A 14,960-nucleotide genomic window follows, 5' to 3' on the forward strand; every position below is an offset into this window, starting at 1 on the left:
TGTGCTTTAAATTACATCAAGGACCAGATGATCAAGCACATGCATGCAACTTATTACTCATATCTATCAAGCCTCTCAGATAAAGAATGCCACGAATGAGTTTGCTATGAATTAGTTTTTGCCCCTCCATATCAACAGATAATCCTGAAGAATAACTTAATTTAATGGCAAGCCACCAAGTAGGGCCGGACTTCTGTTTAGATTTCCAAGGTTATTTGTTAATATATTTGTTAAGTCATATCTGACTTAGCTTATAAAACAAGCAAACATTTTGCATGGAAAAACATACAGTACGTTTTCCAGTCGACCTTATGAATCGGTTCCTTTTGAATGAGTAGCCAATGGTCCTTGGGGTGATATTGATTTATTTGTTTCTATAACATTCCTGTTTCTTGTCAAAAAATCACTATAATAATCTTACATGGTACATGTCGATAGCCCTTTTTGCAAGGTCAATAAACGGACAATTACAAACCAATAGTTCATTCAGCTGCACTAAACATGGGAAAATATACAATGGCCTGAATGTGCTTCTTTCGAAAGTCTCATGACACAAAGTTTAAGCAAAAAATATAATGAGCATCGAAACCTCTTCTAACTTAATTTGCCTTGACTCCAGACAGTGTTATGGTATGTTACAGAGGTCAATCGAAAAAACAAGTTGGCCAAGAAGGACTCTAACCATGTTATGCTGGTAAATCTTCTCTGTGGGTGTTTTGTCATTGGCCATGGAAGAGTTTGTTATCTTTTGGGAGACTTACTTAGTAATTATCAAGGTCCTATAAGGACTCATAGCTTTGGGAGTTTGTACATAACTGAGTAACTGAGAGGTTTGGATATTGATGCTGGACACCAGTGGTCTCTTAGACCAAGACTCTAGGGGACCCATTCCATGTGTCAGAGAGCTCTTGTATGCTTGCATGCGCAGCAACATTATCTTCCAAAATTAAAGAGAATACAGTTGCCAAAGAAAGAAAGACAGCCTTAGAGTTACCCCAACAGCAGATCACTGATGATGATTCAGAGCACACATACAGGTACATAAGGTGCAATTCAAAACAACAGTTAGGCCTACCATTAACAGCAGTGCTGTCAATCAATTACACATTTTAATTAAATAAATACCACTTAATTAATCCAATTAATTGCAATTAATCACATATGTCAATAATTTCTGGAAAAGGCCCCAAAATAAAGATAATTAAGTTTACATTGGTCACACTTTATATTAGGTGTCTTTAACTACTATGTACTAATGTGAAAATGCATACAATACAATGTATTTACTGTGCAACTACATTCTCACAAGATTCACATTTGCTACTACTGAGGTTGTGGTACGGGTAGGTTTAGAAGTAGGGTTAGGGTTAGGGGTTAGAGTAAGGTTTTAGGGTAAGGGTTGGGTTAGGTTAAGGGTAACAGTGCAACTACAAATGTAATACAATTTTACATTTAAGTCCAATGCAACAACACGTTATGTACATTATAAGTACATTGTATTACATACTTAAGTGCATAGTAGTTACAGACACCTAAACTAAAGTGGGACCAAATCATTGTAAATATAATATATAATAATTAAGATAATTAAAAGACATTACATTATTGTGGCTGATGAGAAAAGCATTAATAGACCTTATTCACAGTACCAGAATGATGTTACTCTATGACCATGCCTGTCTCCGTGTTTATATCAACGCCTACCGCTAAACGTGTTTATATACTGAAAGTTCTGGGCTTGAGCCCTGGTAAGGTTGTGCATTAATGCGGCCCTGAACTTAAGCCTATCACTGGCACACAGTCCACAGCTATCCATTTTACCCTTGAGTTCATCAATCTGTCCGATTTAGACTTAAAAGATGTTCTCACCTGACACGTTCTTGCATTCCGCCTGTACACATGCATCAGACTTTTGGAGCATCTCACTGTGGTTGCATCGTATTTCACTGGTTTTCAACGTCTCTTGCCATAAACGCTGCATTTTTAGGATACTTTGTCAAGTTAAATGTACTTTAAAAATGCATCTCAAGCTGTCTGCTCCATCCAGCTGTTTTTGATCAGTGGCTGGTTTGTTGCCTGTACAGCTGAAGCTGTGCTGACTGTCCTCTACTGACTGAGATTAACAAAAACCTGAAGGTGGCACTTCAAGTTTGAATTGCTCCGTTGGTAAGACAACACCTTATTATGGTGGGGTGATTAACTGTGTTCATTTTTTATTACATTTTTATATAATTAACTGCACTGAATTAATACATTAAATCAACAACCTTAGTAAATATATATATATATATTAGGTAAAAAAAAATGGTCTTTAGATCATTTGGAAGGGAAATGAAGAAGGTTTTCTCTGTTGGAAGACACTGGTCTGGAGGCTATACTTTTTAATTGGTTGGTTTCAGGACATTTTGGAAAGATGCCTTAAACAATCAGCAGTCATCATGTTTTTGCCCAACTCATGTTTTATTTCAGTGTATGCTGCATAGTAACCTTAAAAACCATGATGTTGAAACTTCTCATAAAAATAAAAAAAACATTCCTAAGCATTAAGTGAGAAGTGTGTTGACGCACAATATCGTGCTTCTGCATGAAGTTGCTATTTACATTATGGAGGACATGTAGACATAACACAAAAACAAGCATAGAACCGTTTTGATTGATCAGAAGAATAAAGGCTTGTTTTTGGAATCCGGATTAAACAATGGGCACGTACGCACACAGAGAACACATCTACATCCATGGCCAGGTACATTCTGTTGAATGTTTTCTAGGCCAAATAACACTAAAATATAAAAGTACATCACATCCTGACATTAACACATTTTTTTTTAGATATGTACACAGTAGTTTGACCAATGAGATCTGCCAGTGCTGGGGGATTTATAGTCAGTGCGAAGTGCCCAAGAGGATCACTGCTGACCTTCTCTGCAGGTCATTATCTCCCCTTGGAGACCTCTCATACTGTAATCTAGACAGTTGCTAGGTTCATCCAGGGCCTTATCACTGGGCAGAAAGGCTGGCACAGCAGTACTGAGATCTCTGACACTGCCAGTCCTACGTATGTGTGCTAATCATCCTGGTCTGGGCACATATGGTGGCATCCATAGTTCTGTCTGCACATTCTCCTGTTATACTACTGGTATGAATTGGAGAGTTACCTCTGGTCCACAGTAGGGCAATCAGTTAGTGGCTTTGTTGCATTAAGCCCTGGAGTGAATATCTCTCTGATTGCTTTACGACATTGAGTTTATATTTGGAGCTCTGCTGATTGGCAAGCGTTTCTGAAAGGCTAACATTAACACTGTCTTGTGTTAAAGTTTAAATTGCAGTCAAATCTGCAATAAGACAATTTAAAACGCTGTAATGTACTTTGGATGACTTTCATTTACTACTACGAAACCACTTCTGGATGTGGATTGTGACTGTGAGATGGCATAACATCACTAAGATTGTATGTAATATTCATTTCTCATCTCAGTTCAATTCACAGAAATCGTGCATGAAGGCAAAACAACAACAATACATGAACAAATAATTTACATATGTAGTAATGGTGGTTTTTGAGTAATTGTGAACTATATCCCATGAAAATAAGAGTTTCAGGGCTAAATGACATCTCCATTTGCAATCTGACCATGGGAAATCATGCATTAATTGATGACAGAGAAAGCTTGTTACACATGGGAGTGACAGATGAGAGTGGGCAAAGCATGGAGCAAACAGGTGTTGGGGCTCACCATCTCATTATAAACCATCAGCTACAGTGACGAAGGCTCACAGAGTTCCCTTCCATTGCTCCGCTCTGTCACCAAGCAACCTGTACAATATCATACACAGGCCAGTAAATAGAAGCAGGGTGGGGCAGGGAACCCCAAAGGATGTGATAAAATGACATAAAATGCACAAAAGGTATTTTTCTTAGCATTGGCAAAATTGAATATATCCTAAGTGATTGCAGAAGTTTGAGAATTATATGATTTTAGTGATATTGTTGCAAAATGATTTGTGGTTATACATGTATCGTGGCAGTTCCAAGGTGAAATATCCATTGTGTGACGCTAATATCGAGTGAAGGTTTCTTCCAAAAACCCCATGAGGGTTTTGAGGTTAATGCTCTATCTAGTTTAAATCAGCAAAACATAACTCCCTACCCTAAACCTTAAACCTAAACTTAACAGACAGTGTCATAAAAGCAAATGTGAGATGAAAAACAATTGAGGTTTTTAAAATGAATGCTCTATGGAGTTTTAAATCAACAAAACATACCTCCCTACCCTAAACCTTAAACCTAACCTATAATGAGCAAATGCGAGACAAAAAACAGTATTGCTGAAGCAACCACTTTAGAAAATCATTTGATGTGCTTCTATAACATTTTCGGTGCATGTGTTGACTTGCATGCTTTTCAGCGTACACCCATCCACTGCTTCATAAGTGCAATGCTTTATCAGTTGAGCTACTGCGCAATTTGACTGTGCACGAACTAGATCGTAAATGTACTTCATTGAAATAAAAACCTTAGAATGTGTCGCCTTACAAATCATGCACTAGAGTAAAAGTGTTTTGATGTCATAAGATAGCACTGTGTGAGGAACAAGATGAAAAGTATGTGCTTATGAATTGATAATCTGCAGTTTTACTCTTGATTTGTGTGAAAGGGAATAAAGTCATTGTTGTTGTAGCCTCCAGTGCATATGCATAGATTTACATAAGGATGGTGGGGACATGTCCCTGCCAACTTTCAATTGGAAATGTCCCGACCAACATTTGGGCAATTGTACCACATAGAAAATATGCTAACTTTTGTTTTTATTTTCATTGTAATGACTATTAAATGTTCTCAGTATCATTATTCATGTGTAAATAATTGTCTGACTTCTTCTGAAGCAGCGCATAAACGGCATTGTCACATGACACCTGTTACTTTTCTCAGCACTGTTCAGGATGCACAAATCGCAGTTGTTTGTGATTACTGCAGAAAGATTTCCATTAGTATCTTACGTCCGATCCTTGAAATTAATAGATTTAAACAAGCATATCACATTTTTCCTCCAAATTGTGCATCCTAGTGGTCAGTTATAAACCTTTTTATTCTTCAGAATTTAAAAAAAGGCTCACATTTAATATGGTGGGGCAGAGAAATAGGAATTGAGACTTGTTATATAAGGAAATAAATGTTATTTTTGTTATATTACCAGGCTGCTTTTACTTAAATTTTCTTAATATCTACATTTTGAATATTATCCTCACAATATGTCCCTACCAACTTTCAAACCAAACCTACGCCCTTGCTCCAGTGTTCTTTTCACCAGGAGCTTTCACTGAATTGTTGCATAAGATGCATGTTCTAGTAATGGATGCATGTAGTTGATTTACATTTGTGGCTTAGTGGTGTCTCTGTATTTATAGTTCTTGATAAAGCATCCAACCCATCTCAGTCACCCCACTGCCCCATCCAAAGGGGGAGTAATCCAATAAAGGGGAGGACAAGAATCGCTCCTCCATCTCTCTTTCAGGAAGGCAGCCCAGCAAGAAGCAAAGCACTGCACATCACTACACAGCACAGGCAAGTTGGACATTGAGAAACTTCTCTTCTTTCCTCTTTTTTGTCCAGGCAGAAGAGTTGCATGCAGGTGCTCTTTGCAGCAGCTGTCTTTACTATTCATCTGCTTAGTGCCACTATTTCTATAATTAATTTGCTCCTGAAACCACTCTGACACCACCTGCTTTATTATAGGCTGCTGCTTTTCATTAGCACTGAAAGAATGTTGTGTGCAAGTGCTTTCTAATGGAATAAATACATTTACGATCTGCACTGAAGAATCAGATTATCTGTCTCAGACACCATTAGCGGGCTGTATTATTGTTGTAAATCTACTTTAAAGTCTTCTAAAACTAAAAAAATGCTGCCCAGTATTTTCCCATTATTTCTCTATTTTCTATCTTTTCTTTAAATATTTCTGAACGAATTCTACTGAATTCTGGTTACACATTTTAAAGGCAGTTATGCAAGACTATAGAATATGTTGTGGTGTATTATTCCCTGACTATCCATGTACAAAGCCTTGGCCATTTACTTACATTTCAGTGAACTATATTTTAACAGCGTATTATTTATCAGATTTAAGCACGTCAGAGGTGAAATTAGCTCAAGACTAAGAATTACTGTCGAAAGATGGTTGGGACTTTACTGGCTATATTTTAACATGACAGTCCTGACACTAGAACTGAAACGTTAGGACATCCGTGGACATGCTGGGATGAGCTGAATGTGTCTTCCTGGTTTCTTCATGGATGCATTCCATAGTCTCAAGAAATCTTTTGGTTTCAGATTTACTGTATACCTAAAAGAGTGTTTGTTGTTTCAGGATTGGTATGGAAAGTTTTCTTGTCTTTGTTTGGTTGCTAGTTGGTATGGGGATAATAAATCTCCACAGGCACCTGTCAGTCCTTCTTCAAGTTATGGTTAAAAGTTTCCACAGATGCCATTTTGTAATCTTTAATTAGCTGCATGTTTTATTAAATCACATGTAGCTTAATTGGAAATGAGTAGGTAGGAGGACCCTCCGTTTGATGGAACATTGCGTTTGGACTTCCATTAAGGTTCAGAAGTAATTCACATACAGTAAAGTAAGATTCTTAAGCCAAGCCTCTGTCTTCTTTAATCATTGGACACTATGCAGTCTTTGTATTTTTGTCTATTTGAGTCTGAGAGGAATATGCCTCTTTACTGATAGTAGGGGATGCACTGGGGACACCTGAAACCACAGAGACCAATGTTGGTGTCAGCGTGCCAGATTGATCACAGATCAAAGAATCCCCTCAGAAGTAACACTGAGATCTGACAAGTGCTCACAGTGCAGATTTAGCTGACTATGTTAACTCTCTGTAAGTACATACAGGCATACATACTTAACATGTAGTTAGTATTAAGTTCAAAGACATACAATGAGATCATGACCCCATTATGGTGGTGGTGTGGGTAATGGCTAAAGCCCAAAGAATACTTCGGTTTTGAAGGCTTAACGTATGCGTACAATCGAACGCTAGCCTTTCAAAGTATACTTTATTTGACTGTGCGTGCATACATAGGCAGTTGGCATTGTGCACTACAACTGCTATGAGATACCGGACAATTTATCTTCAGGAGTTAAGACCTATAAAGATGTCTATAGTTCTTCACAGGGGCGTTACTACAGGGAGGGCAGGGTGGGCAGCACCCTAGGGCCTGGGGTGAGAGGGGGCCCACAATAGTCGGATGAGATCTTTGGAGGAGTGGAAAGGGGGTATCCCTTAGATTTACATTGAAGGAGGGGGTTGAGTCATTTATAGGGACCAGATTTTCATAGAGACATGGGGTGGGCTCTTTTGACCTGGGCCAGTAAGCAACCAATCAGAAAACCCTTGCATTGTGGCAGCATGTTTTGCACAGGCGAGCACCACTCACAGTTTCTGCAGAAAATGTAAATGAAAAAGTTTTGTATTGTGGTAAATTCTGGTCCCAGAGTTTCATTGTTTGGACTCTCAAGACAACAGATCATCTTCCCATCCTTAGAAGATTGTGTTTCCCTATAAAAAAGCAAAGGTCTGTGACACAGGCTGACAGAACCCTTCATGGGGTTTTTCATCGAAGTCTCTCTCAGGGATGTCAGAGTAGAATCTGTTATTAAAGATGATCAGTGTTATAGGAATCTGATAAGATTTTTCAAACGTCACAATAATAATAATAATAAATAATAATCATCCTAATGCAAGGGTAACCATACTGAACAGTTGAGGAAAAATTACTGGTGACTTTCCTTGGTTAAACAAGTTTACCGATGTGACTGTAAAAGATTCTCTTTACAGAGACATTAGCACTGCCTGAATGAGACTTTAAGAGATTCTAAGAGAAAACAAGAGACATGGCTTGGTATGGAGATCGGAGCAGGCAAGCATTGTGTTCTCAAATGCTTGTCTGGACACTGTTCTGAGAGATAACACAGGAATATCAGCAGCTTTACTGAGGGAGACACAACAGCTGATACTAATACACTGGCATGCCTTCCTCTCTTGCTTTAGAAAGTTTGCGTCATGTAGTTAGGCTTTATCTAGCAGATGTTAAGCACTGGTATTATACTAGCCTACTAGCTAAATGCTTCCTAAACTGTCAAAATGCCTAAAATGTCTTCAATGACGTGCACTTTCAACTTTCAATAACCCCTCACCCCGTTTGCACCATTTAAAAACACCACTTTTATCTTGTAGGCATTGTTTAGATCCAAGATGGCGGAGCGTTATGACTGCCACTACTGCAAGGAGTCTCTGTTTGGGAAGATGTATGTTCTGCGTGATGAAAATCCTTACTGTGTGAAGTGCTATGAGAGCCTCTACTCCAACACCTGTGACGAATGCAAGAACCCCATTGGCTGCAATAGCAGAGTATGTTCATCTTCACAGTTTGCACTTTATAAAATGTTTTGAAAGTACAGTTCAAAAATGCTGAAATTGCTCAGATTCTGCTGGAATCAGTTCTGAAATAGCTTTTGCAAAGTTGACTGGAGTTACTGATACATTGTCATTGTTCAATACATTCAACTGGTCACAACTAAACTTGGTCATTTCGTGTTTTTTTTTTTGTTTGTTTTTTTTACTGATAGCTATACCGATCATGAAAAGACCAAATGTAAATGCCCTCATAACTACAGTACATTAATATATGGAAGTTTAGGAAAGACGATAAAGAAAATGCAGCACATTACAGACGTTTTGAATCAATCTGAATGAATCAATCTAAGCAATTTTAGTTCCCTCCCGTTTTAGCCACATTTCGCTGCCAAGCATTAGCATAAAGTAGATTTACAGTATATACATTTTGTGGTGACACGTTTATGTGGCCATGTGTAAATGATTTACCTTATCTGCCGACATCGAATCGTGAAAAATAGGGAGATTGGTTCATATGTGCCAGGAATGGCAGCCAGTGAAGATGGTGCCCCCGTAGGTCAGTAATACTACATTGAAAATTAATAATACCAAGAATAGTACCATGTATTCAGATGGTCCCTTACCACATTCTTCACAGTTTTAGCAATAAATGCTTTTTGAGTTAATAATAAAAAGTGTATATCCTTTTTTATATGCTGAGAACTTTCCTGCCCAATGACTTATAAAAAATTATATATATATATATGATTATTTATCTTATTTATGTATACACCTGCATTGGTTTATATGTATTTTTTTTACGCTTTTTTATTTACTTTATTTTAATTATTTATTTCCTTCACCAGTACTTCTTGTCTTTATGACTATGTATTCATACATTGTTGGATCTGTGTAATTTTTTTAATCTTACTGAACATTCATATTAAACCTTCTGTTTTTCAATAATAAAAAAAGCCACAGTTTTAGCACAATGTGTGGACTTTTCAGACAGTCCCTTACCCACCGTATGAAACATTTCCAATTTCTAATGTTAAAAGAACGATCTGGAACGATTTCACTGTGACGCCATCTGACCAGTTTACAGGACAAATCACGTCTCTTACTGATTCGATACGGGACGCATCATTTCATATTTAAATACGGGACGGGTGGAAACTCTACCTGGAGGTCTAATACATTCTCAAGAGCAAAGTGTAGATGCAGAAAATCATGCGTTTATCGGGAGAAATTGTAAATCGGGAGTACAGCAGGAGGAGGGGTGGAAAAACGGTAGAAACCCGGTAAAATCTGGAGTGTTGGCAGGCATGGTAAATGGGATGTGCATTCCCAATCAAATAACAAGAAATAAGAAGCAACTAAGTGAAAACAGGCCTTAAAGGGATAGTTCACCCAATCATCATTTACTCACCCTCATGCCATCCCAGATGTGTATGAATTTCTTTCTTCAGCAGAACACAAATGAAGATTTTTAGAAGAATATTTCAGCTCTGTAGGTCCATACAATTCAAGTGAATGGGTGCCAAAATTTTGAAGCACATAAACACTGCATAAACGTAATCCATATGACTCCAGTGTTTTAATCAATGTCTTCAGAAGTGATATGGCAGGTGTGGGAGAGAAACAGATCAATATTTAAGTTATTTTTTACTGTCACTCTCCACTTTCACTTTCACTTTTACATTCTTCTTTTGTTTTTGGTGATTCACATTCTTCATACATATCGCCACCTACTGGGCAGGGAGGAGAATTTATGGTAAAAACAGACTTAAATATTGATCTGTTTCTCACCATTACCTATCATATCACTTCAGAAGACATGGATTCAACCACTGGAGTCTTATGGATTACTTTTATGCTGATTAAGATGGTCTTTGAACTGACTATTTGCATACTGCCATTTTTATTTAGTAACAGTGTGCAGTGTGCAACAGATGAGCTTTTTTGGAATTACCAGCACTGTATCACCCTAGTTATGGGCACTCAGACCTTCACTGCCACAACCACCCAGAACACCCAAGCAATAATTTATATCTTGTAAGAAATATACAATACAGACTATTATCTATACAGTAAATTTAGTGGGCGGTATTCGGGCCATTAGTGACAATGGTAGTTTAGAAGTACATTCCCTGCCCTTGAACTGGTGTAACATGTGGTGCTCTTCTCTCTACAGGCTCCTGTGAGCTCCTGTCATTAGTGTCACATTACATTGTTATTAGTCCTGGTGAAGAAGCTGTCACCAGCCTGGAGGACAGGCCTGGGGTGGGGCCACATCTGTGTGACACATCCTTGGCCCAGTTAGCTGCCTCTAGTAGCAACCAATCAGCATGACCTCATAGCACCTAGGGCCAGCATTTAACAAGCACTCTCTCTCTTTCCAAATTGGTGGATAATTAAAGCACTGGTGTCATACACTCATTCTAAGGTGATGTGTGCTCACAGCACAGGACGGACTCTCACTAACACACTCCGATTGGCAGATCACGCTGTGATTGGTTGCAAACACCAGCACCTGCGGCTCTCATTGGAGAGTGTCCTGCTGTGAAGCTGACTTTGAGGAACCCTTTATCCTACCACTCTCCCTAATTACTGTAGCTATGTTCGAAGGCTGAAAAATGCCCCAAAAGTCCACTGAGGGCAACCTCAGTTCTCCCTTAAGTTTAATGCATGCAAAACAACACAGGTTCAATTCGATTTGTGCTTACTTGGATGTGTTTGTCCTCAGGATTTGTCTTATAAGGACCGCCACTGGCATGATGACTGCTTCCACTGCTTTAAATGTCACCGTTCTCTGGTGGACAAGCCGTTCTCCACCAAGGACGAGCAGCTACTGTGTACTGAGTGTTACTCTAATGAGTATTCCTCTAAATGCTATGAATGCAAGAAGACAATCATGCCAGGTGAGTGAACAGTGAAACATTTGCTCGCCCTGTTGATAGAAAATTACTTTAGAAACCTGCATTACAGAATTACTCAATGCTACATCAGGATTTATCACAATGGACCCCTTTAACCTCGGATCGGTGATCTTCAAAATGACCTTCAAACTCATGTACTTTTCCTGTTCCATTACAAAAATGTTTCTTCTTTGTATGTCTGTCTCTATTTTATTTGTATGTTTTGGATTGTCTTATTCTCTCAGGCTCCAGGAAGATGGAGCATAAGGGGAACAGCTGGCACGAGACCTGCTTTACCTGCCAGCGCTGCCAGCAACCCATTGGCACCAAGAGCTTCATTCCAAAGGACAACAGTAACTACTGCGTGCCATGCTACGAGAAGCAATATGCACTGCAGTGTGTGCACTGCAAGAAGGTAAGAAAATCAGAAAAACAACATGAGAGAATTGAAGAAATGTTCTAGGTTCAACAGAATGTTCGACAGCTCAATAGACAGTATTTAATGTTACAGTAAGACACTTATAATGGACGTGAATGGGGCCAGTCCACAAACATTAAAGGGATAGTTCACCCAACAATTCTCTCATCATAAACTCATCCTCATGCCATCCCAGATGTGTGTGATTTCTTTCTTCTGCTGAACACAAACAAAGATTTTTAGAAGAATATTTCAGCTCTGTTGGTCCTTACGGTGCAATTGAATGGTGGCCAGAACTCAGAAGGTCCATGAAGCACATAAAAGCAGCATAAAAGTAATCCATACGTCTCCAGTAGTTAAAGCCATATCTTCAGACGTGATATGATAGATGTGGGGGAGAATATATATTAAATTCAATTTTATGTCCTTTTTATTATAAATTCTCCTCCCTATCCATTAGGTGGCGATATGCACGAAGAATGAAAATCAACAAAAACAAAAGAAGAAGAAAGTGAAAGTGGAGATTTATAGTAATAAAGGAATAAATATTGATCTGTTTCTCACCCACACCTATCATATCACTTCTGAAGATATGGATTAAAACTGGAGTTGTCTTGACTACTTTTATGCTGCCTTTATGTACTTTTGGAGCTTCAAAAGTTTGGTACCCATTCACTTGCATTTTGAGGACCTTCAGAGCTGAGATATTCTTCTAAAAATCTTAATTTGTGTTCTGCTGAAGAAAGAAAGTCATATACATCTGGGATGGCATGAGGATGAGTAAAAGATGAGAGAATTTTCATTTTTGAGTGAACTATCCCTTTAAAATACACACCTTTTCAAAAGTGTAGCCACAGGACGTAAACATTAAAGGGACAGTTCACCCAAAAATGAAAATTCTCTCATCATTTACTCACCCTCATGCCATCCCAGATGTGTGTGACTTTCTTTCTTCTGCTGAACACAAATGAAGTTTTTTAGAAGAATATCTCAGCTCTCTAGGTCCATACAATGCAAGTGAATGCTGACCAGAACCAAAAATCACATAAATGCAGCATAAAAGTAGTCCAGACGACTCCAGTGGTTAACTCCATATCTTCAGAAGCGATGTGATAGGTGTGGGTGATCAACAGATCAGTATTTAAGTCTTTTTTACTTTTGTGCTGCCTTTATGTCCTTTTTGGGCCTTCTGAGTTCTGGCATATGTGGTAATCAACATTATGCCACAAATGAAGTTGTCGATTGATCTTAACTTGTATTGAACCTGGAACATTTCTTAAACCTGATTCTATAGTCGGTGATTTGACTCTGCTCAGAATACAATAAAAGGATTATATGACATCAGACCTAATTCGTTCCCTCTTAGCCAATCACCACTGGGGGAGTGACCTACCATGAGCAGCCATGGCATAAGGACTGTTTCCTGTGCACCGGCTGTAAGCAGCAGCTGTCTGGCCAGCGCTTCACCTCTCGTGATGACTTCCCTTACTGCCTGAACTGCTTCTGCAACCTGTATGCCAAGAAGTGTGCCGCCTGCACCACCCCTATTAGCGGTATGACCTATGAAGTGAACATATTCACATCTCCTTATTTCGGGAAGGTGCTTATCAGCTGAAAAATAGACCAAGTCCAAGCCTATAAAGCGAATATAAACAACCCAATCGACTGCTGTGCACTTCAGATAAAAGAAGAAATCCTTGACACACAAATATCATACTCTTAAAGGGATAGTTATCCCAAAAATGAAAATTCTGTCATTTATTCAGCTCATATTGTTCCAAACACATATATGACTTTCTTTCTGTGGTGGAACACAAAAGCAAATGATAGGCAGAGTGAAAATGATCACGATTCACCCTCATTATATGGGGAAAAAAGATGCAATGAAAGAATATGGTAACTGAGGATGAACTATCTCTTTAATTTGCTAATCTTTTTTCCATGACATTACTGCAGTAGTGATCAGAAGTTTTACATTGTCATCTGTTTCTGTCATGTCCACTGCAGGTCTAGGAGGTAGCAAATATATCTCCTTTGAAGAGAGACAATGGCACAACGACTGTTTCAACTGCAAGAAGTGCTCTGTGACCCTGGTGGGCCGTGGCTTTCTGACCGAGAGAGATGACATCCTGTGCCCTGAGTGTGGCAAAGACATCTGATCAGATAGCATTGCATTGCCTAATATTTGACTCTTTATCAAAGTTATAGCTAATATATTTGTCTAATATATATATATATTTTAGTTTATGAGGAACCTGTGCATGCCACTTACCATAATGCTGTGACATGTTCTTGTGGTCAGGGTTTAAAATAGAGTACAACAAAAGCAACATACTGTATGCAGTGTGGAAAAGTAATCTTTTTTAGAGATAGTCCTAAGAGTGAATGTTACATTTGAAAGATTATGTTATTGCCTATTTACAAGTTGTTGTTGTTGTTTGTTTGTTTTTTCAATTATGCAACTAACAAGCTTTTGACTTATCAATATTCTTCATTTTTAGACTGTGAAGAATGTACTTGCTGCAGCTGATAATAAACTAATTGAAAAGGCATTCATGCAAGCCTCAGTTTTGCTCACTTGAGATCACTATAATCAAAATGACACCTAGTGCATTTACTTTAAATAGAGTTCCTTATTAAGTAGGAGTTTTATTAAGTAATATAGTCTATTGTCTACTCAGTGTTTACCCAATAATCAAACTCAAGGTTTAGCCTAAGAGTTTCAAAGATCACTCCATACAGGTGTAGAAAACAGGGGCGGGCCAGAAGGGTGGCACCGGGTGGCAGCCCACTTGCCACCCCAACTCGGACCCCACTCATGTCCTGGAGATGGTACGCAACGACTTAACCCATCCGTGTCTGGGAGGACACAGTGTTCCGCCTCGGTAGACAAACCCCTCCGGTCACTCAGTAATTTCTATTTATGTTGTCTTGGACTTACATTGAAACCTAAGGGCATGGATGTAGCGTCATTCAAAAGTTTTCAAAAGCCATTGAACAAATTCACAATTCGCAGTCAGCCATGATAAATTTAATCCATGAGTGAAAGTGTCCAATAACAAGGCGTTACTATGAATAAGCAAGTAGTTTCCGGCTGGTCATGTGATCCTAACATGGCTGCCCCCATGAGGGGACCCTCTCCATGTAGATTTAAACAGCTTTTATAAGGTTACTGATATGACTGGATTCTTCATCTCATGTGAGTGGTCATTAATTTATAA

The 14,960-nt window shown here is 38.6% G+C and overlaps 1 protein-coding gene across 1 annotated transcript; it reads left to right on the forward strand.

Annotated features, from left to right (window-relative positions):
• The first annotated feature begins 5,440 nt into the window (after nucleotides 1–5,440).
• On the forward strand, nucleotides 5,441–14,285 carry fhl2b (four and a half LIM domains 2b). The gene is made up of 6 exons (XM_051712556.1): nucleotides 5,441–5,563; nucleotides 8,245–8,418; nucleotides 11,150–11,324; nucleotides 11,567–11,736; nucleotides 13,106–13,292; nucleotides 13,747–14,285. The coding sequence occupies exons 2-6, from the start codon at nucleotides 8,263–8,265 to the stop codon at nucleotides 13,896–13,898; spliced, it is 840 nt and encodes a 279-aa protein (XP_051568516.1). The 5' UTR covers nucleotides 5,441–5,563; nucleotides 8,245–8,262; the 3' UTR covers nucleotides 13,899–14,285.
• The last annotated feature ends 675 nt before the right edge of the window (nucleotides 14,286–14,960 follow it).

The sequence above is a fragment of the Myxocyprinus asiaticus genome, chromosome 12 (genome assembly GCF_019703515.2).
Source record: "Myxocyprinus asiaticus isolate MX2 ecotype Aquarium Trade chromosome 12, UBuf_Myxa_2, whole genome shotgun sequence".
NCBI lineage: Eukaryota > Metazoa > Chordata > Actinopteri > Cypriniformes > Catostomidae > Myxocyprinus > Myxocyprinus asiaticus.